The 24,482-nt window shown below is 33.8% G+C and overlaps 1 protein-coding gene across 5 annotated transcripts in view; it reads left to right on the top strand.

Moving 5' to 3' along the window:
• The window catches only part of LOC133205485 (autism susceptibility gene 2 protein-like), a 43,150-nt gene that overhangs the window by 9,611 nt on the left and 9,057 nt on the right, over nt 1-24,482 (top strand). For 2 of the 5 annotated variants that reach the window (XM_061341312.1, XM_061341311.1), the window contains exons 3-12: nt 9,207-9,338; nt 9,758-9,793; nt 10,683-10,709; nt 19,473-19,518; nt 19,718-20,183; nt 22,079-22,356; nt 22,622-22,839; nt 23,299-23,343; nt 23,594-23,686; nt 24,087-24,185. In XM_061341312.1, coding sequence (XP_061197296.1) covers nt 9,207-9,338; nt 9,758-9,793; nt 10,683-10,709; nt 19,473-19,518; nt 19,718-20,183; nt 22,079-22,356; nt 22,622-22,839; nt 23,299-23,343; nt 23,594-23,686; nt 24,087-24,185 — 1,440 coding nt within the window. Of the gene's footprint in view, nt 1-9,206; nt 9,339-9,757; nt 9,794-10,682; nt 10,710-16,757; nt 16,781-18,790; nt 18,982-19,472; nt 19,519-19,717; nt 20,184-22,078; nt 22,357-22,621; nt 22,840-23,298; nt 23,344-23,593; nt 23,687-24,086; nt 24,186-24,482 lie in introns of those variants that run through there. The other 3 variants (XM_061341313.1, XM_061341315.1, XM_061341314.1) reach the window with 3 other exon arrangements.

The raw sequence follows: 24,482 nt of genomic DNA, 5'->3' as shown, positions 1-24,482 counted from the left end.
CAAGCTAGTAATTCATTTGTTTGTCTTGCAGGAGTGTTGTTATGCAATGAAGGCACCATCATTTTAAAGTCAAAAGACCCTCTATAATGGGCAAGAGAAATCAATAAATCTCAAACAAAAAAAAAAGATCACTGCTTATACTGGAATATTTGATGAGATGTTATGATTGTTGGCACTTCATTCAGAAACGAGAATGAGGTTCCATGTCGTCCTGAATAATTGATCTGGGTAGATATTTTTTGAACATCAAAATTTAAAAGAGTTATAGTTCTTGTTACTTACACATTTTTGACAAGTTCATATTTTGACATGCAGGGTCTCCCTGCTCAGGAAGTTTAGATGTAAAATTGATAAAGTGAAATGGCTTGCATAATGCGTAACTGGGAATAAAAATTTCTTTCAAATTTGTGGTTTTTAAAAATGATTGGCACTTGACAACCATAGCATTAAAGGTGTTTAAATGAAGTGCATGTGGTGTTTTAAAGCTGTACCTATCTACAGTTGGTGAAGCATACCAGTGGAGTAACGGTGTATACTTATACATGTAGCATGACATATGACAACTCTATTACAGTATACCTGAGGACAATTTATTTAGCCTTGGTGGTCCCATCAACAGTGAAATCTAAAGACTATTTTATTGTACACATATAGTTTACCTGTATTTTAAATTGATTAAAGACAACACTCACAAATTTAATGTGTGAATTTTCCCTGTGTTGTATCTTTCCAATTCTTCTATGAATTCAAGATACTCCAAATAGTCGAGCTTCCAATGAACAGGTCACAAGAAGCTTTGTATTTAACTTTTAAAATAGAATAGCATTTCTTACCAAACCAGTTGGCCCAAATGGGCATAAATATGTAACATATATTATAATTACATATATAGTAACAAATAATTGGATGCCTCTTTAAGAAGGTGCATTTTCCTTGAATTTAAACTTGCATGTGGTTTATATAATATTAAGCTTAATTTGCAGAATTTTGCATTCCCTTAATTGCCATGTCAATTATTAAGGAAAAAGCTCACTGTACTCTCAAAGCTATATGCAATCTGATTAAAATACAAATACAGCGCTCTGCGCTTTGTGCTATGAAGAGATCTGTATTTTAATCAGATTGAGCTATATGATACATTTTTCATACTCTTTTTGTCACTAAGAGGAGAAATGCAGCATTAGCTATTCAATAAGGTCAAAGAAAAAAATGTTTGTTACAGTTACCCAACTGACCCTAGATTTATGTGCTGATCCAAATGCTTTTGTTGTACAATACAAAAATTGCATGTCTGTGTATTCCTCTATATATTACATTTTAGACATAAGTTCCCTACCACTTTGTGACAGCTGTAATGTAGATGCCAAAAGTTCTTACACAGAAAAAAGTGAGCTTCATAATTGAGTGGTCAAAAAGTTTTGTATTTCAACTTCATTTAAAAAAAAAAGAATTTAAAAAATATAATCATACCTACTGACCTTTTTTATTAGCATGTAATACATGTAGTAAACTACCTACAGACTTCTTTTTTAAGCAGTAAATGTAGTAAACAAACATATTTTTTTCTTAGGTCTTATGATACTTAGAAAAGAGCATTTATAAATGAAGGCAAGGATGCCTCAGATACTACTGCTTCAGATTTACATACAATCTGTTTTTATTCCTTGACATCAATACATTGATTTTTCTGTCCCATAAGTAATCCCTGAGATTTATAAAAACCATGCATTTTGCTTGGTTGTGGCAAGGAAATTGACCTGGTGCTAGGTTTAGCCTGGGATTTGGTATGTTTGTGCTCATTCGCAGATTGAAATGATGCGTAATTCTTTCATCTCTTGGTTGGGACAGAGTAGGATCGGAATTCTAAGCCTCCTTGAATCTGATAAATGTCTTCCCTTCTAAGTAATCTTTTTCAATACTACCAATTTAGACTTGGGAGGGGTGTACTGCATAAAACGTGTTTGTCAACAGATTTCCGTTGAATTAAGTGTTGGTTTATTGCTAATTACAGAAAGAATTTCTCTCTCTTTTCTACCTTTGTGGCTGATGTGTTTTTGGAGTATTCTCTTTATTGTTGCACCTACATGATATTTTGGTAGCTGGATTCTCGTCAGGAGATTCATTACGTTTCTCGTGTTCTCAGTAGAGTGCATGAAAGTGTTACGCCTGTCAGCTAAGGCACAATTAGTAGAGAGGGCTTTTTATTTGCATGAGGATTTTGTAATACCAGACAAATTTAACTTCATTAGATAAAGTGGAGGTGTGATCTATGTATATCTGTAAGTAACTTGATTTATTAATGAATTACTTTAATTTTATGCACGTAGAATGTGTTCAACATAGATTTGAATAAGCTTTTGTGAGGAGATTTATGATAAGTTATGTTTAATTTATATTGAATAAAAAAAATGTATATTAAGATTATTGGATGTTAAAAGTAATCTTTCAGGCCACCAAATCAGGACATCGTTGTAATTAAAAGAAAATAAATTTTGATTTTTAACGTTATTGTCCAGAAAATATAGGTTTATAATTTCTTTCAGATTCAGTTTATAATCCCTATTTCATTTGAGCTTTGTTAATGTAAAAACAAGTGGCATATTATACAAAATTTTGAAGTTGAACACCTTTACTTTTAAAAAAAACTTTGTGAAAATCTGGTTTGAATTAGAAAATCTTGGTATATTAGAGTGGGAAAAAAGATGCTCGTGATATTAAGTCATTTACAACAGTTAGTAGATAATGCCAATTTGCATTCATATTAACAAGAATGAACAATTTCCCATGCTTGTGATTGTTGTGTTGGCATTTCTGTCAGGCCTGATATTGTTACAGTGGAGGAGATCTGTCCCTTCTGGGGATCCTTCCAGCAACACTTGATAATATCAGATCTTTTTCCTTCTACTCCGGAGACTTTCCAGAAATTGTCAGGAACTGTAGCATCAATATTCATTTGCAATCTTGTGTGTGTATGTCTGTGTGTTGTGTGTGTAGTTTTTATGTTCTGATAATGAACTTTGCAGCTATTTTGTTTATTTCTAAGAGATAAGACGTCAGATAATAAAGTGAGAGTACTTTATTTTTCATGCATGACTTTCTTTGATTGAATATTTAATTTAGTACAATAATTATTATGTTTATAAATTCATGTCGCTATTGAAAACAAAATTAGCTTACTGCAATGAAGCAGAATGGGATTGTTAAGTGAAAACAAATTTGGAGGCTTTTCTCTTTGAAAATAAAAAATGCTTCATGTGATGACTTTACCAGAGCATCAAATCTTTTTTGTTCAATAGTTAACACATGCTTTTGAAATTCAACCCCCCTCTTCGTGATTACTTTTCAAGATGGCTGCCAAAAACAAACAAATGGTCAAATAAACAAAACAAGCAAGAATGACAATATAAACTTTTCATTCCTGCCTTTGATGATTAAGTTAGAAAATCTGGAGGGAAATAACTTCCTCTAGCTCCTTTCAGTGACATATTGAATGGGAGTTGACTTCATCAGGAGGCTTAGAAATCTGTCAGAAGCTATAAAAACTTGTCTATCTCTTCAGAGGTTGTATGGCTGATGGAGATTCAGTGCTGGCTTGTTTAATGAAGATTTGTGCTGGTGATAGGTTCAGAATAAATCAATTGACAGAAATGTTAAACCTCTTTTATGGAGAATTAATCCATTTTCACCTTAGTTATAGGAATTCCAATTATCAGAATGCAATGAGTCCCTGATTACTTATTATATCATCATTGATTAAACAATTAGAACACAGAGAAAGATCTGTTACTGCACACACATATTAGGAAGTGGTAGGGCAAAGAGATTTATGGTGTTAAATTGTCTTTGTTAATGTCATAAAAAACAGAATTTGTCCTTTATTAGCACAGTCTATTAGCTTAGAAATGTAAAATTTCATCACAACTAAGCTTGCCTTTAGAAATTTTTGATTACCCAAAGTAATAGTATTGAAGTAGATAACCTGCTTAAACATATGAAATACACTTGCATCCTCCTATCCTAATCTTGACAGTTGATTCTTTAACACCTCCCTCCATGCCTTTTTTAATTTTGCGTATTTATTGGTGATTGTATAGAATATGTATCAAACCTTCACAGTAAAAATAAGTTTGTTTTAAAAATAATGTTTATTAAAAGGTATTTACAGTTTGTATAGGAAATTGAAATATGTACACTGGACATGGAAGCATTTCCTTTTATAAAGAACATTTAACCATATGGCTCTTTAATCCTTTTAAGCTACTTTATGGACTGATTTTGCATTCTTTAGCCAGGGTGCCTGAGTACAGTTCTTATCAAGGCCAAATTTGGCATTCGAAAATGTCTAATTTTTTCCCCTTTGAACTTAGTACGAAAAACATAATTTTTAATTTATTCTATTTTATTTTTTTTTGGGACTCAAATTTGCTGAGCAATGTGTCCATATTTAGCAGCTTTGATACTCAAAAAAAAAAAAAAATACATCAACTTGTAATCAGCAGGTTGAACAAAAAGCTTAAAAGATGAATTATGCATAAAAATGATTAAAGAAATCATTTTTATGGAAGAAAATTGGATGTTATTGGTATAAAAAATTCTTTGTCAGGGCAGAATTGTACCACAACATGCTTTCATGGGATTGAAATTTAATGACATGTTTGAAGATAATTTGAGACATGAACTGAAATGTAAATGAAATTTAGTTCACAATTGAGTGAATATGCATTTAAATGCTCTTGTGAAGTCCTAAATCTTTTTCCTGAAATAAAATATGCACATTAAGTCTTATAAATGTGCTACCAATTGATGCCAATCCTTTGTGCTCTTTATACTTTAATGTCATAATCATTTTAAATGAAGAAGCATCTAGAGCTTTTGATGTGATCGTAGTTTTATTTTTTATCACTGAGAAGAAAATTTTGACACTGAATAAGAGCTCCTTCTCATTAAGTACATCCCTGTTGGGCTGGGAGAAAGAGACAATTATTTTGAATCTGATATAAAAAGCAGGACTGTCAACCTAAAGGCAAGCATTCCCACCATATAGGAGGACGAGAAGCAATAAGAGATAATGGTCAGCCAGTCTATAAAATCAGTGTCTGCTGATGGGCATTTTTCACTGGAAGCAGATCAGCTCTCCTTTTCCTATTTGCTCATTGTCTAGTCTCTGCAGAAATTTAAAGTAAATTTGATTACTTGCTTGAAGAGTTGGACCGTTCAGGCAGATATTATTGCCATGTATGGTGTACTGTATGGAGATCAATACATTTTGAGAGAATTAATATCGGTTACAAACCTTCGGCCTCATATCGATTCACAGTGTGGAGTGAGGAAGGCGACATATCTGTATTTTAGCTTCTTAAAGAGGGTGATGAACATTTGATAGCACAAGGGAAATTTCTCTGTCGCTGGATAGTTTACTGGTAGCCATTCACTTTAGCAGGTAGGATTTGTAGAGCTTGAGCAGTGATGTGTGTGTCAAGGCGTATTTGCTCTTGACCATTCATCCATTCAAATAATAACACTTTGTCGAAAAGCAAATTATTGATTGGCAAGTGCATTTAGTTTTATTTTCAAGCATTTTAAGAGTCTAATCAACTGTACAGTAGCATGTTTCCAAGAGAATCAAGTAATGATGGTTGTCAGTTCAGGTACTTGTTAGCATGGGTAGTTTGATTAATTAATTATAGAACACCTCCAATGGCATTGGCCTGTTGATTTTAATACTATGCTGAGACATACACTTAATGCAGTAATTTTCAAATGCATTATATTTCACAGATTGCTCTTCAATTTACAGAGTTTATATATAGAATAGAAGACTTCTGAAATGTGGTGTCATTAATTGAAGAGCCCTTGATCTGCCAGATGTCTTTGCACCTAAAATGAATAATTTCATGTGTGGCTCAAACAATTTTGAGAGGGAAAGAAAAAGGAGCCTCAATAAACAATCTTTCATCTCTAGTGCAGGGGATTGTTCCAAAATCTCTTACTTTAGTATAGAAAGTCTTGAAGCTTTTATAAAACAGATGATATGTGGTGTAACTTAGATTTCAAGCAATGCAGATTGTGTTGAAGTGACATTATTGAAAATGCCTCATCAGTTGATTAATTCAAATTTCATAAGATTTCTCTATCAGACATGTAATTTTTTGCTAAAAAAAGGTTATTTGTCATTTTAAAAGGATTACAGTAATCCATGGCCGTCCTTTGGGCTTTTTGGCTGATTGAAGGTGGTTCTTAACATAGTTAATATCACTTGTCTGGAGGGATCTGGTGTTTAATTTTGGTGAGACTCTGTCAAAAACTTGCGCTTCAAAATACTACAGTAGCTAGAAACATTGCACTTTTTATCTTAAAGAGGGTAAGGCTGCTCATCACAGGGAAATGCTGGGATTACATAGCACAATATCCAGTCTTTTTTATCCCTGATGTGAGATAATAATCAATAGCAATGACTTGGGCACAGCCACGCTCCACCATTTCCTAGCACCGGACATTATCCCAGGATATGTTCAAGTGAGCCCTTTAACACAAAAGTAATAAAAAGTTTATATCAATTCTTTTCTTAATCATAGATTTTTGAGGGAAAGATAAACTAATACACAGCTGGGTCCCGGCCCCTGTTTAGAGGCATGTGACAGATTGATAAGAAAATCCTTGTGTATGAAGTGTGCTTGTTGTCCTTGTCTGTCTCCGAGACACAGTGTAAAATCTGTGAACAGGAAACCTAGCACACCACAAAATCCTATCAAGGTTCCGAGTAACATCATGTTTTGTCTCTTTTTTTAAAAGGCAGTGTCTTGTCAAGTTGGCAGAAGAAAGCATTTGTGTTTATATGATCTGTTAAATTAAGACATTTAGCAGGGTTTGATGTCACATGTCAAGATTAAGTCATGTTTTAAAAAGTAGCAAGTAGAAGGGAGGTGGTGATTTAAGGAAAACAAATGGTAGTCAAAGTTGTAACAAAAGATTTTAGGTTTTGTAGATGTGTACTTTTTAACATGTCAAAGATTATGTTCATATGCATGTTAGGTGCCTAAAATGGGAAATTTAAAATTAAAATTTAACCGCAGATAATGACCATGTAACTTAGACTTGTTAATTTAGCATAAATTACATATTGTCTCTTTTAAATAACATTAAACTAATCTTGTCCTCTTTAGACAAAGAAATAAAAAATATATTCATGAAAAAAAATTCGTAAATCTGTGGAAAAAAGTCAATTAAGGCATGAAATGAGATGTTTTTGGTGAGAAGAATGAATTACAAAAAATATTCAAAAATGTATGTGTGAGAGAATTGGAGAATTTTGACGAAAACTAGGAGGATAATCCAATATTATGTGATGGTTTGTCTACAAAGTGTCAGACACAGAAAAAAAGACTATCAACAGCTTATATTGGGTCATTTGTCATCATTAATACCAGAAAAAAAGGAGAAAGAAAGAATAAAAACACTCCTTATAAGACTGGTGTCGAGTGAAATATAAAAAAATGTATTATCCATATTTTACTCATGCAGTAGATCATTAAAACAAAAAACAAAAACAAAACACACAGACTTAATAAAATTGAGACTGTTTGGGAATATTTGGTTGTTACTGTACAAGGATATGCAAAAATTTCAAAATTTCATGTATACTTCAACAAATACATCTTTAATTTGAAGAAAAATAGTGTAATGAAGGTATGATGTCAAATATGTAGCAGCAGTAGAGCTCTCGCTCCAAGTCAGAAGGTTGTGGGTTCAAGCTCTGGCTGGGACCAGCCTTATAAAGTTGATAAAAAACAGGTAGCAACTGCTCCTTCACCTAGACTTGGCATTATTGAAGTGAAAGCTGCAGGAAATTCAGATAAGACCTTAAAAATTGAGACCTCTTCTCATGGCAGGCATTGGCATGCTAAAGAATCCTCACTGCTCAATGGCCCTGAGTGTCAATGAAAGATCTAATTTTGAAGCTCTTCACCAGTATTTGGTGATGTCTCATATGAGTGAAAAAATCTTGCAAGGGACAACAGTAACCAAACAGTCAAGACTTGTTATTCCAGACTTTTGTGTTCCTGAGCAAATCATCCAGATCAGTGAAGCATCCAGATAAAGAATCTTTCAGTACTGGTAGAAATGTAAATTCTGTTTCCAACAAATGTTGTCTGGAAGGTGAAGGGTTTGAATTGTGTCGTTTGACGAGGATTTACTGTAGTTGCCTGTGTAATTTGGGTATATATACAGAGTTAAAGTGTTTTGCAGTCTTTGGACTATGCACATCAACTCTTGTGTGATTGGTAGGAAATGCATGATTGGATAATTTTCAGTTATTTCATTGGTTAAAATGCTGTTCAAGGGAGATAATTTTCTAGTGATATAATTTTCATAAAAGTTAACAAGTTTTCAATCTTAAAAAATTGCCAAAATGAACCAAAAAAAAAAGACTGCAATAAATGAAACTGACACTAATTTTTTAAAGCAACTATTAAAAAGAGTTTCTATGTATTTATGGTACACAGGAATGGTTTTTTTTGGTATGCAAACATTCAATTTGTGTTTATTCTTTGTTTTGCACTGTTTTCTTCTCATGATTGATATGGTGTTTATCGATTTACTATTTCAGGTTGTTGCTAAAGACAAAGTTTTTTGAAAAAAAGCTAAATTTTTAGAATACTGTAAACAAACTTCTATACTTACTTACTAATAAGTAATACTTATGCCTGTCATTCGGTGAGGAACATAGGCCATCAATGACAGTCCTCCAATGAACAGAGTTCTGGGCTGCTTTTGCTTGCCATGTCCTGCACCTTTAATTCTGCATCTTTGTCAGGCCTCCAGGTGTTTCTTGGATGTCCCCTCTTTCTCTTGCCCTTTGGGTTCCAGGCCAGGGCCTGGCATGTGGTGGCTTCCTTAGGGTGTGTCCAATCTAACCCCACTACTATAGGAGGGATTTTTTATTCACCAATGGCGAACAAGTCTGTGACAGTTAATATTCACTAATGAGTTTTTGTAAATAAAACATGACAAAGCAAGTGACTCGTTCGTGATGATAAATATCCACAAGTTTGAGTTGCTTGCAATTCTCACTAATATTTCTTGCACGTGTATAATAATTGGTTTATGTTAATATTTAAATTTTGCAATATTGTATAGAATTTGGAATTTGCTGATTTTGGAGTTTGATTTGTAATTTATATAGAATCTTTTAAATTATTTTACAGCCCTGTAGACCTTTATCACCTGCCCTGAACCATCGATTCAGTGACAATTCCTCAGTACACAGTCCGTACAGTGACAGGACGGAAGAATTCTCAGACCAGCGGTCAGGATGTCGCGATGGAGGACTGAGTGATGTAAGTTTGTTGTTCATTTCTTAGAGTGATCATGAAATGTAATGTTGACTTTACACTTAGAAATACTTTACAGTTTCTTTCAATCTTTGCAGAAATGACGCTCTTATACAAATGCATTATATATTTTATTCAAAAATAATCATACATTTGGAGGTTTATTCAACATTAGTCATACATTTGGAGGTGTATATTTATTAAAAAAAAAAAACAACAAACAAAAAAACCAAGATGTGTCCTTATTAACATTGCTATGAATAAAAATGTTTTTATAATCACTACAAGTTTCATTAAAAATTTAGGGACAACCCCAGAATACCCCCCCCCCCCCCCCCCCCCCAAAAAAAAGTACATCAAGATTGTGAAAGGTCAATTCGGTTACTTTCTTGTTAATATTCACTGTAAATATTCATGTATTGTAGGTCAGTACCCATTCAAGCTCTGGAAGAGGATATTTGGTAAGGCTTTTATATTAGTAAATCATCTTCAAGTTGATACATCAAATAGTAAAGGGCAGCATAACAAAAAAGATTATGAATTCAATTGTTTATGTGGTATCTCAGTATTTATTATGTCATTGGCTTAAGTAACCTGTGACTTTGCTGAGAAAAAAAACAAACTTTGTATTTTGTTGAAAAACTTCATTTGGACCAGAGCATGGAATAGTTTTAGAAGATTTTAAGGTTTAGTCAGGGATTCAAACCATGTTTTAACTTGTAGTTCAAATTCTGAACTTCTGTTGTCTGCTGAACACTGAGAATAAAAGTAGTCATCCCCCAAAGCTAAAATACGCAGATTAGAAAATAAGAGAAAAGCGATCTTGGTAATATAATTTGAGGGTGGAAAATGCAATATCCTGATATTGTGTTCAGTGCAACAACTTGCAGCAAAAATTTAATGTGCTGCATCTGTCACCCTCAAGGTCTTGTTTTTCCGTTTCCATATTATCAGCTTGAAGCTGTAAACCTAGACAAGCTTAAGTTCCATACAAGGCATAGAGGTCTCTTTGTATTGATAAAAAAGAAGACACACTACTTGAAACCTAACCCTGTAATAAGCCTGGCCATAAATCTCCGGGTTCCCGATTCATCAACACAAATTTGACAGTCATTCAGGGTCATTGATTTTATTCTGCATTTAAATTATACACAGATTTTGAAATCTTAATTTGAAGCCAGAAATATCGACAAGCCTTGCGACAAATTTTTGTGATTCATGACAAAGAGAAAGCAACAGAAAATTGTGTGCAATTTACTGACACACAAACCTCATTAATGACTTTACCCATAATGCAATCTTCTTTCGCATGCACATGAATATTAATATGCTGTCGTTTGTTGTTTGCAGTGTGACAGTGAAAGTGGAGATGAACGGGTAAGTGCATTTAAATCATTCAATGACTGCTTGTCTTTTTTTACAGACATATCGGTGCATATAATAGGTGTCAATGTAATGTTTGTCAAAATTGAAATCGATAGTGTACTATGCTAATCCAGTGCTTCTGGAGGCTTATATCTTTTGTTAACACGACACTGGCGGGGATATCCAGCGACTGTTTGTTATTGCTTTTGTGTTGTGGATTATGAAGAAAGGTGAGTGAATCACGACTAATGTCAGTTTGGAGAGCTGTAGAGTTTGTACTTTCTCATCTGAAGAACCTCTTGAGCTACATACACACTCTCTCTACTTCACACACACTGCATTGAAGGACACTTCGGCATTGTCAAAGCCAGGGATAGAAGGTCTGTGACAAAACGTAAGAGCTGTATTTCATTGTGAAGGGCCGTGTGTGTAGTTTTGAGGGTGCTTAGATTCGCTGCTTTGTGCAACGATTGTAGAATAGCTATCGTGTTAACTAATTTTATGTTGGACTTCTGTGAAGATTCTTGCATATGAATTAGGATGTTGGAAGAATAAGTTTTAATTCTTCAACTTGAAGTTGAGGTAGAGGAAAAAAATTACAGTAGATGTAGTCTCAAGAATGTTTTTAGTCATGTACTGCTAGCATGTAATATTTAATGATTTCAGTATACTCCGATGTGTATAAAGAAAATCATGTGCTTTATATGATGATAGGATAGGGAAAAGGAAGGAGATATATTGCTTGACAATGCTTTAGTCTCTGTGGTTTTTTAATTCTCCAAAGTTAGGTAGTATTAATGTGATAGGATTTCCATGAGTCTACTATACTTCCTTTGGAGATGACAAGCTAGAAACTCTGAAGTCTTTTTGTCACTTGATGTAAGATATTATCAGAACAGCAGTGTTATTTTTCATTGATGAAGGCAATTTGACACACAGTTCTATTTATTCATGAACAAATACAGTTAAATTTCAGTATCTTGAACACCAATACCTCGAAGACTATGGATACTGTACGTCTTAAGTGAGTTGCAAGTCCCAACCACTTTTTCTATATGTCTTTTAACCTTGATATCTGGAATCCTTGCAGAGTTTCCAAAAACAAAATATTTCTGTCAGTCATTCGGACTGATGACTTCATGCATTCTACCAGTCCAAAGCAAATTCTATCAGTCCTAATTCTAGTATAATTCATGATGTAATTGGCCTTGGTTGGGACTGGTCTTGTTGTTTCACCTGAAAGTATACATCAAATTGCTGCAGAACATCAATGCCAACCTAACTGGACCTTAATTGAAAGTACAACAAAACCCCCAAATTGTTGAGACAGATAATAATCGGTCACGTGGAGCATTATTATAGCAAATTGCATCAGACATTTCAATTTTCTATCAGTTTTGCCAGTAGGACCAATGGTTTTCGGAAATTCTGTCCTCACATATCTCTCAGTTTTTTTCTCGGCCCCATGGAGTTCAAGATGAGGTTTGACTGTATTCTCTTTTTTCATGTTGCATCATAAGAAAAGTGTTAATATATTGATTGCTTTGTTGGCTGTTAAATTAAGGATAAAGCACAGAGTTTTTACCAAGTGTTGATGCAAAAATAATAACAAGGCTTTCTGTTATAAAAGAAGACTGTGTTTCATTCAATCTTTTGGAAGAGTCCTGACTGGTTCACCTCTCATTCTGTAGTTCAAGGGTACTGGCTTTATATTAAGAAAAGGCAAGTGAAATGTTAAGTACAAAAACATATTTCTGTTCTAACTACAAAATAAAAAGGTTGTGCAGTAGAATGATTAAATAAGTTATCTTAAAGAAAGATTTAACAAATTATGGTATTTAAAAATTGTAATATACATCATTTAGTTTACAATAACTGCTCTGATAACAACCTTGCATTTGAAAATGCATGAGTGCCATACTTTATCAAATCTCCTCATACATGCAAAGCTGATACATTAAGTTTTGATTTTATATCCCCCCAACAGCAATGTTGTGATGAAATTGAAAAGAATGTTTTATTTGAAAACACCAAAGAAGGATACAAACATGAGCCTCACAAAATTAATGACTTGGCTTTCTGCTGCAGTTTTCAAGGACTAAATTGTTTTTGATGCAATCTTTCAAATTAATGGTCAATTTATTGCCAAGTTGCCTGCATGCATTGCCTCTTCATATAGTAGGTGCTTCAATCAACAGATTAATTATACTTGATGAAATAATGGACCTTGGTAACTATTTCAATATAAATTCTTGAATGCAAGGGTTTTGAAGTATTAAAAATGAGCCTAAAGGGTTTAATTTTAATTTCCCACAAATTTTGAGGAGTGGGTGCATAATACAAACATTTAGGAAATCCTAGTATTTATTTCAATTCTGCTGCGGCCAAAGAGGTTGAAAGTTGAGATACAAATGGACATATAATTTGGAAATCTAACACACCATTATTATCATATGGTTATGACCTACAGTTATTGTAATGGAGACATATTGTGACGTCAAGCAAGTGTTGAAGAAATTACGACTCTTCCTTATGTATCATAATATGTACCATTGTGTATGACAGCAGTTATTATTGTGGAATTTTCATTTAATAAGCAAGATATGAGGTGAAGAACATTATTAGATTGGAATATTACTATGTTTGCTTTCTTTAACAAAATATTAATGTCAGTTTCTCATCTTTATTTGTTCATATGCTTCAATATTTGTGACCATGATAGCATAACCTTTGTTGTTAATAATATTAATGGACAAAGTTATATAAAGTATTAAAGATTAATAAAAGAAGCCAGAATTTATTCATTAGATAAAATTACTGGGAGTGAGTGATTTTATTGCAGTGAGTATGTATTTCCTCTACGTTCTCACTTGTATTTGACCTTTATGATACTTTGACATTCGTTACTAATTGCCAGTGTTTCTAATTACTCCTTAAATAAATCACCACTTTGATTACTACATGTAGTAAAGTAGCAGTAAAACGACAGAAATGGTACTTTAATTCGATTTTATTCATGATATCACGCAATGTAGCATAAAAGACTTTTCACTTTTGGGATAGTAGTCACAGGAGTGTCCATGACTGATTAAACATTTAATGTTAACTCAAAAATCAGATCTTGAGTAATAATTATAATGTTGAATGTGTTAATTTGATTCCATACCCTGATTAATATTATTAAAGCAAGTGAAAGCAAGAGAAACATGAATTAAAATAATCTGAATAATGTGCAGAACTTTCTGATTTATACCTGGTGTGATGATTTACAGTCAAACCTCATTATCTCGAACTCGCTGGGACTGAGAAAAAACTTTTGAGGTTTAAAAACAAAGAAAAATTGGTTGAGACTTAAAAATCACTCCAATATATTATCCATGGTATTTGAGATATCAGTGTTCAAGATACTGAAGTTCAACTGTACTTGACAGTTTCTGTATAACTTGTATGAAAGTTTTTATGCATTTTTTCACACTTTATTGTCACAAATGCATTTTTCTGTGATAAAACCTAATTAATGATGTTGCTATCAGAATCCATGTGCTTAAAAATCTGATGGTTTTTGTACAGCTATGATCATGATGATGTAACTTTTGAATCATTATGAGGGTATCTATCACATGTTATGCTTTAGGGATTTCTATTGTTGTGTTATTTTATGAGTCACGTAATTTGTTAAATTCAAAAGATGGTTTATCTTTCATGTTTTTGTTTTTGTTTGGTCATGCTGGCTGGCAGGTACCCTAAGGAGGCTATTTTAGAATTTCATTTCCTAGTGTAGACAAATTAAATTGGTAAAATTATTGTTAAAGGAATATGATCCTTACTTTTATCTAATTGGCAAAGTGAGGAAGGGGGAATGTTTTTGCCCTGAAAAGGATAATACTTGTGGTACAGTTGATTCCCTCGATGAAAACTTAAGATGTATGCATTTTTAGTTTTCCCTCAGCCAAACACAATTTCAGTGTCCTATTGGGTATTCAACTGAAATGGTACAGGAAAGATGTAAATCTGCCATTAAGGTGAATTATTTATCCCACCGACACCATCATACTGTAATACATTCTCACTCCGTTCAGTGTGGGTATTAGACGAATTAGTTTTTATCAGATGCCTGATTCATGGTCAATTTGGGTCTCTTGTTTTCTTTTTTAATATCCTCTGGAGAGTCCTGGCTCACTTAATGGCCTCTTTTGTAGCTGGAGCTGGAACAAACCTCTAACTATCAGTATGCACCAACAAATGAATTTTCTGGAGGAAAGTACCTCTCCAGGGATCACTTGTAATTGTCAAAATAATTGTGTTACGGTAATTGAAATTCATTTTTCATTCTGTCTGAAAACATAAAGCATTGCATTAGTCTGAATGTTCCATAGATGGTGTGAAAGCAGAATAAAAGCAAATTTGATTTGCTTCGCAGTGTCTTATTTCCCCAGTGGCGTTTATTTGTCAGCACTGTATTCGAGGCAGTGGAATTACTGCTACTTTTTTAAGCATGGTTGATGGGTTACGTTAAATGATCTCGTAACTCTTTCACCTCCCTCTGTAGGTCCATCATGATAAAAGTCCAACTTTCTCATTCTGTTTTAGGGAGAAAATCAATTTGAAATTTTATGATGAAACAATGTTTTTAAGCCAAAAAGCCAATTAAGGAAGGAGAATGTATATAAATAAATTAAGCTTTTTAATAGTTTAACATTTTTTTAAAATTGACCAGTCATATGATTTGTGTGTTTGTGTTAGAAGGAGATACGAATATGTGATTTATACTCTATGAAGAGTTATGAATGAAGGGGGAGGGTATTGCTTAATATCTGCATTTAGGTGCAGTCCCTTGTTAATTTCTGTTGAATTTCTTAAAACGTTCCCACCAGTAGGTATCTTCCATCACTTTATTTATCTCTGCTGGTTTTGTGTTTGTGCTCTCAGTGATACAATGCACTAGCATTAAAGAGACCTTTTTTTTATTATTTTTTTTTTTTATTATGCTGGATGAAAATAGATTATATGAAGAATAGTACATAAAAGTATAATATTTCATTCTTGGCAGTTGTGTCATAACATTAGCTCACTGTGTCTGCTGTGGCCATTTTTTAGTTGTGTCACATATATGTATAACATGGTCTTTGACCCTGTGTATGTTTGTTCTGAACCTTTTAGCAAGTTTTAATGGGATATTGGCAAAAGGTCTACGTGTCATTTTAGTTGTAAGTAAATATGGGCAGATTTTCAAACTACCCCTCAAAAGGCAGGGCTTACCTTTCATTAGCCAGCTTTAAATGTTTTTCCTGTTGGTAGTTATTTAAGGAGTATATTGTATTTACTGATATTGAACCATTGACACTCAAATCAACACTCATCTGTTGATCTGGTTAAGTCAGTGTGTTCGGTGAGATAAAAAAAAAAAGCCATGAATGATAAATCTAGAAAATATGTTTATGGACTTTAAAAATTTGACAGGGTGGAAATTGTATTTGAAGTCTGTGTTAAATTGAAGAATAGTTTATCCATATGGATCATAGTTCTTTTCAAAGACAGATCAAATACAAAATTTTCCCTAGAATTAATGATCCATGGCGCTGTTTTCACCCGGCTTTACGTGCTAAAAAGGATTTAATTAAGATCTCTCTGCTACAGACTTTTCTTATTTGTGACATTTTTTGTAGCGAACATGAAATGTTATTCAACACAGCATTGTGTGGACCTCTCTCTTTAAAATATTTAAGCCCTCTTAAATATTGGATTAGAGCCGTTTTCGTTTGAAGTTAAAAGTATTTGGAAATATTAACACAGTTGAAGCTTGTTTTATTAGCATTGATAGCTTCTGACATAGGACAGCTGCTCATATGTACATGTAGTTTTTTTGTTGCGAAAAAATTGATGATAAAAATGTACATTGCATATTGAATAATTTACATGGCGACACAGCTGTTGATAGCTACAGAAAGGGACATCCTTCACAAAGTGTGCAGGAGAAATAATTTGTATTGATTGTGCATGGGCTGTTATATTGAAAAATGTGTTGAACAAGGGATACATGGATTACGCATTAAGTGCCTTCTGCTCACTAATACACTTGAATGGTGAGTACTGTATGTTTTCCGTAAACGAGGCAAAAAACTAATTGGGGAGCCTATAGAATGTCAAATATAGCAGGCATGATTACAACTAATTTCTGTTTAGTTATCGTAAAATTGAGAATCGATTTCTTTTTTTCCAATCAGGTTATGTTTTCAGAGATACTAAAGAAAATTTAAGCCAGCGGATATCTCTTAGTCTCAGCAGGCAATTTCATTTAAGGATTTGCTCAAATAGTATAAGTGTATCGCGGTCCCACACGGAGAATATGATATCTCTCATTATCAGATGTTATTTCATGTTTTATTCTTAAAGTTGAGATACCTACAAAGTCAAGGGATTCTTTCATTTTAAATTCCCTAGACACCTTTATATGACTTATCAGAGCTTTTTATGCAATCTTTAAGGCCCCTGTGATTACTGTAGCAGAGCCTTGCTATTTTATGTTTTGATGTTGATCTGGGGTTTAGCTGAATGCAAGAGAGTGTGGAAAATGCATTCATTTGAACTGTTAAAAAACATTGGAAATATTCATCAATAATAGAAAAACAACACAAGTCGACAATTATTGAAGAAATCAATGTTAGATTTTTATCTTTTGTTCCAAAAAAGGTAGCAAAGAGAGAGAGAGAATATCCGACTGATTTCTGAAATTCTGTGTCAGGTATGGATGAAAATCATTTGAGCGGTGCTCTTCTGCATCCTTGCGTTTGTACAGATATTGATCTGCTGAGCAAGAGCTAGTGATCTATCACCAAGGATTTATGTAAATTTGTGCATTTATTCATACCATGTACAATTACATGCATGGAAGCAATTGGTGGATGTTTGTAGTGTATTAATAATAGCTCGACCAGATAAGCTTGTAATACCAAATATTATCATGGCAGATATTGTCAGCAGTGTACTGTTGTGTTGGCAGCAATGTTAGTAGCTCCAGCAAACATAGTACAGCATTGATAGATTCTGACAGCTTCACAGGAGAGTACGCATATCATGTAGGTTTTTTTTTAATGGGAATAAGTAAATTACCTCTTGGTGAGTATGCTTGCTGCTTTTTTGTTTAACCCTCATTAACCAGTGACAAAACTGAGCAGGAATTAGTGATAAAGCTCTTGTAATATGGTGTTTATTTTGCTCTCATTAGATGAATAAGCTTTTCAACATCTTTGCAATTCTCTCCAAAGCTATGGACTCAGTATTAAACTAAACAACCTTCTCAAACACCTTACAATTAGAGGGCTGTGTTCAGGATGATGGAACAGTGTTTGTGCTGGGACCACCTCTCCCCACTCACTCTTTTGTGTAACTCTTTAATCTTGAAGTGTTTGATAGGTTTTAAGGAGTAAATACCATCCTCCATTATCCACTTATACAATATGAACAATACTTTTTATTTGATCATAGAAAGAAATTTTGAAGGACTGTTGAACTGTTTTATTTTTAGATGAGTTATTTTTGTCATGTTGTTAAGGCTTGTATCAGAGTCATCAGATTTAGACTTGGTCGATGGCCTTTGGATATTAGACTAAGATGCATGGATAAGAGAGAAAAAACTCAATTGTTGGTTTATTTTATATACAATCATCTTAAATCCAGAAAATAATGTCTCTTAAAAGCAAGTGGATAACTTGATGATCTGTGTTACTCCTGTGTATGATTTGCCTGGTACGAAGTGTATCACTTCAATGTTTTAAAGAGTCATATTATATATCTGTGGTGAAAAATGTAAGATGAAACTGATGCACTTGATGTTACTGGTTTTTTAAAGATCTATTAAAGAGAGCTGAGAAGCTTTCAAGCACTATCATTAAAAGATTATTATATACATTATTACAAAGATTTATGTAATTGAAATGAGTTAGAGGGGGAAAAAAGATTTTTTTTAGAAAAATAATACATCCTGTACTGTGATTAAATTTTGATCTAGGTGCCTATAATTAAGTTGGTGTGGGATTAGATTGGATATGATTAACAAACTAAGGGCTAGTAATTCAGTGATCTGAACCTAAGCCGGTATTTGAATTTTGGTTGAGAAGAGGATATAATGCCCAACTAGAGACAAAATTAAACCTTGTTAATAGCTTTAAGAGTTTAGGATAAATAACTTAATGATTTCTTCAAGATTTTAGTAAGAGAACAGCATTAATGGATTACCAATATGACTTTCTTAAAGGTCTCATTTAAACGTGAAAACCACATTGAAGTAAGTGTATTATAAACCAAGACTTAGTAGTTTACAGATCTGGGGAAGCTGAGAATTCTTGATATGGGCCTGGACTTTGTTCTGTACATGCTGTTGAGGTGATATATTCTGTGGAAGCTGACAGAATACTTGTGCTTTGCTGTTGGGCAGCACTTGAGTCCATTCGGCAGGCTTAGGATTTATGAAACATCTTGTCAGTTCCTCCCTCTCTGTGTATATTATTTGTCTGTCATTGATAAACAATCACTGGGTGATTTTTTTTTTTTCATTGATTGTGATGCACCATGTAGTTACAAGATTATTAGTCTGTAGTTACTGCTCACAAAAAGATGGTGAGAATCATTGTGTCATTTCCATTATTATTTTTGGTCTATTCTTGATATTGCAGTCATAATTGGAAGCATGTTTTATTGAGGCTAGAATCTGATTTCATTTAAAAAGTTAATTTGACGGTATGAATTTTTATTACAAATATGTGTTTTTCTTTCCAGGCATCTAATGCAAGTTCAGATTTATTTTCAACATTGAACCATAATCGTAAGTATTAAATTTTCACAATGCATTTAAAATAAGAAACATTCTTGCAGCAGTTAAGCATGAAGTACTAAATATTGATAGCTGTCGCAACCTGTTTTTGCCCATTTAGATTCATTTGTCAAAAGAGAAACTTGTTGCATGTCATATTATCTGTAACAGTACATTATTGGTGAATGAATGCTTTTTGTTTGATTGACAGGAGAATGTCCTGCCCCTTCCACCACTTCCTGCAGCAGTCCCTGCTCTACACCAATCACATCCACTGCATCGTCACAGACAGATAGTGGTATAACCACGGCAACTGTTACTACGACGACCGCAGTCAGTGCATATACCACTGCCACAGAAACCAACCCTACAGCTTCTACCACCACCACCACCAGTTGTACTGTTGGAACCACGACAACCAATTCATCTGTGATAGCTAATGGACCTTTGATTACATCAAAAGAGAAACCAAGGTCACCCATCTCATCAAAACCAGTTGATTCTAGATCCCCTCATTTGAAGAAACCATTTCCGAGAGCCTCCAGTGACACACTTCTGCACAAGGACCAGCACAAATTTTCTCCCTCTCCCGTACGAACCCCTCGGAGGGAGGACCCTAGAAGTGACAAAGACTTTCCTTTGCCACCAAGTTTTGGATTTTCCAAGCCCTGGCATAGGTATAATCTATTACTGAGTTTCTGCATCTTTTACAAGAGTTCAATTCATAATAGAATGCCAACTGGGGTAACATGTTTCCAGTACATCTGTTTATCAGCTGCTGTTTAAGGAGATCTAAACTGAATTTTTTTAATGTTATATCAAAAAGAATATTTTACGTAATATTATTTAATAATTTGATAATTGGTATCTTAAAGAGTATCTTTCATTAATTCCCAATTTAAAACAATCTCTTGTCTCATATAAGTTGAAAAAATTGTGAAAATCAATTTCATTTCCTTATCATCCATTCACAGACATGATGAATTCAATTTTCTATTGTATTGAAGGGCTTTTTCTCAGAAAGAAAAAAATGTGAGCTACTGCAAAATAAAATCAGGCAGTCTAGAGTATTTGATAACATTAGTCAGGTTTAAAGAAGGATTATTAATCTATGGGGATTACTTGAAAAGAATATCACTTGGAATAGTGAAATAACATTTGTCATCAAAGTAAGCAATTTGATTTGAAGTCTACTTATAGATGATGATCAAATGTCTAAAGGAAGGAGGTTCATAGAGGGAAATTTTCTTGTCTGTGTGGACTGAAATACTACATTGATCTTAACCAAATCACTTGTCAAATAATTTGTCAGATATTTGTCAGGAATTGAATACTTTGCATTACTTTCGAATTTTGTGCCAAGTGCTAAAATAATGTTTTAACACTTTTTCACATAGGCATCTGATCAGCAAAGCAAACAAAACACCAGCACAAGGTTAAAATCCCCGATAAGTCTGATTTACCTGTTCTGGTGAACTTGATTTATTCTTTATTGTGAGATAAACTGGCTTGGATGGCTCTAATCCTTCCTTTCAAATCTGCTTTTTAATGTCGTCTTTAGCTTGTCAACAGCTGAAATGCATAGAGATAATGCCTTATCATGCGATGAGTCTTTACTGTTTTTATATGTGTCGAATATGAGACTAAGCTTATCAAATATCACTTTTCATTATGCTAATTGATTTGTTGAAACTTTCAGTATGTCAAAAAAATGCAGATTATGAAATGGATGCTGTCTTAGACATTCACCTGTGGACCTTGTCGTGCAAGAAATAAGATTAATTCAGGGAATGAAATGATATTAAATGAGTGTCGTTAATCTTCATTATGGGCCTAAAGATCAGAGAAATGGGTTTTATTCAGGTGTTTAAAACTCACCTGTTATATAACCTGTTCATCTCCCCATCCTGTTACCTGACGCTTCTCTGCCAAAGCCGACCTGCGCTGATCTGTATTTGTTGGCATGGAATACAAGTGCATACTGATATGCTCGGATACAGATTTCTTTGGCAAAAAAAGAGTGATTTACAGACTGTCAGTAAAAGTAGTAATGAGATCTGATAATTACTAGAGCCTGACTTCTGACTGCTGACAAATGATAAGTCTCTAATTCACATAGGAACATGTTATAAATTAGTTAAATGTCAGAATATCTGATAGAGAGAACAAAATTTCAGGAATAAAATGTAATTTGACTTCAAATGTATATTAATCCAATCCATAAAACATGCATTATTGATTTTAAACAGCAGAACCTACATCCGTCTTTATTAAAAACATCTGGAATGTAGAGTACATAAAGCTATTGTTATTTTTTCAATAGGGGGCCCAGAAAATTGATTTATAGTAATGCACAATGCAAATAGTGTTCAAACATATTTTACAGTTTTGTAAATTTGTATATTATTGTTACAGAACCATTATTTTAAGAAATATCTTGCTTCAAATAGCTTGAAAATTGATGTGATTTAAAGAAGGCAGCTTTCAAAAAGTGTCTTCATTTATTTATTTATTTATAATGATTCATATTGTTGCTGATATACATTCAATTCTTTATTTTCCTTTATTTCAGTGGTAGTACCCCCCATCTTCACAATCCCTACACCCCTGTGACCCACTCCCCAGGGATACCTCAGTTTGGTCTGCATTCCAGTACTGCCGGTCACAGTTCTTCATTCTCCAGCCTGCCCCCCAGTCCCCTCCATAATCTCCTCCCTCCCCCAGGGCCTCAAAGTATGTTTGCAGCTCCCCTGCCTCCAGGGGCTGCCAATGGTTCTTTGACATCACCACACACAATAGGAGGAGCCGGTTTGTCAGCACATGCTTCCCCAGAGTCCATGTCCCTGGCTAGTAAGTGCTTTTAGCTGAGCAATGAAGAGTAATAAAACTTGCTTATTTCTCATACTAGAAGCTCATAATAAAAGATTTTATATTTTATAAAGGATTGTAAGATTTTGTTTGTGAGAGTATTCATTAAGATTGATATATAATTTTGCTTCATTTATGCATGGCTAAAAACAAGTTAAAATAAAAACTGAAAAATCACTTGAAATCAAAACTTTTACTATGGAAAGTAACATATAAAGTATGAAAGATGATACTTTTCTTATTGAAGGTCAAGAAATTTTGCGTGAGGAACTAAATCGACGATTTTTGGCAGCCCAGGAGCGGACGAGTCTCCCTGTTATTGGCTCTACACCGTACGGTCGTGCGGACATCCACCAACATCAGCACATGCATCAACATCAACACCAGCACCAGCACACACATCAACACATGTTTGCCCTGCCAGGTCTTACTGGGTCATTAGTCCCCTCCCCAGCCCCACATTTGGTAAGTCACAGTTACCAGCAGTGAAAAATAGTAGGTAGATTATGATGACAGGCCATCAAAGTCATATGAGATATGATGACAGGCCATCCAAATCATGACAAGATAAATGATACTGAGATAAGAAAGATAGCATGCAGGGTATCAATATTTAAAATGTGGAACAAAAATATATTAATTCAGTAAAACTTGTCTAATCTGGACACCACTGGGCACTGGTTCCATAGAAAATGGCTGCATAAGACAACATTCAGATTAGATAACATTTCATTAACAATTAAATATACTGAAAGGGGCTAAAAGTTTGCACAGCCATAGGCAAGCTTTCAGAATGCACAACATCCAGATAAGACGAGTTTTACTGTAACTAAAGGATTGAAACTTTTGATTGACTTCACAAATATTTTCATTTATGTTAAAAGAAAATATTTATGTGTTTTAAACTTATTTATTACTTTACAGTATGACAAGGTCCCAAAACCATTTGAGTCATCATTTTATAGAGCGGTAAGTTGTTTTGAATAAACAATAGGTAGTGGTTTTATGCATTTCTATGACAAATTATTTTTACTTTCATTTAACATACTAAGTTTTTTTCCCCCCAAATATATCTATGGAAGAAAATAGAGTTTATAATCAGTGTTATGCATAAAAAAATGCTGTTTAGATTTGTGGCTAGTTTTGTTCCATTAAAATAAGAACTTTCTAAATTATAATGTCAATTATCCACTGAGAGCTGTATAATTGATTACTTCAGACTCCAGGCTTGCTGGGCTATCCAATGGTGCCACCTCTTGTTCATTCAGGAAGTTCCCTCAATTCCAGTTCATCGGGAGCTTTTCAACCAAAGGTTTGCATATTTACTCACCTCCATAAAGAATTAGATATTCAAGAACCATAGAACTACCTATAGACATGTATGTACTAATTATGACCTAAATTATGCTTTGTTGTCTTGCAGTAGATATAACTGGTAATCGTTTATGTTTCATTTTTAAAGGTGTTGTTAAAAATTTAGTTTTCATTATCAATTGTTATACATCATTTTTGAAAATAACAGTAGTAATCTTTTGATTTCAGTGAGTTTAATGTATGAAATTAAAAAAAAAAACTGTATGAAACTCCATAATTGACACACTTTATGTGATGGGTGAGGAATTATAAATCATCACTCATTTGATACACAGAAGTGACTGATCACTGTCAGAGCATTCTATAATATATGCCATGTGTATGTGCTCCCATTGTAGAAAGTAGCTGGTGGCCTGTTACATCCCGGTCAGCTGATCCCGACCCTGAGAGAGCAAGAGAAAGTCCCTCCTTCAGCTGCTTCTCTGCCCCACCACAAAGTTAGTGTAGCCTCAGGCTCTATCCACACCCTCTCCTGCTTAGTCAATATGTTCTGTCTACATACATGTTGTTTAGATGTTCTATGTTATATATCATAGTTGCATGCACTAGTATATGTTTCAGAGTGATTTTAGTTGAATTAAGGGAAAGGTGGAAGGGGCTCTCCTCAAGTGCTGTACTCTGTACTTTCTTATCAATTGTATGTGTAATAAAATGTAGGTGTACCCCATGCAAGTGCAATAAAGAACAATCTTAAAGGACTTATCGCATGTTTCTAAATTATTTGAAATTAAAAG

Source organism: Saccostrea echinata, unplaced genomic scaffold (assembly GCF_033153115.1).
Source record: "Saccostrea echinata isolate AGI-Se365-2 ecotype Australia unplaced genomic scaffold, CSIRO_AGI_Sech_v1 ptg000054l, whole genome shotgun sequence".
In the NCBI taxonomy this organism is placed as follows: Eukaryota; Metazoa; Mollusca; class Bivalvia; order Ostreida; family Ostreidae; genus Saccostrea; species Saccostrea echinata.
This window is presented reverse-complemented; position numbering and strand designations above follow the sequence as displayed.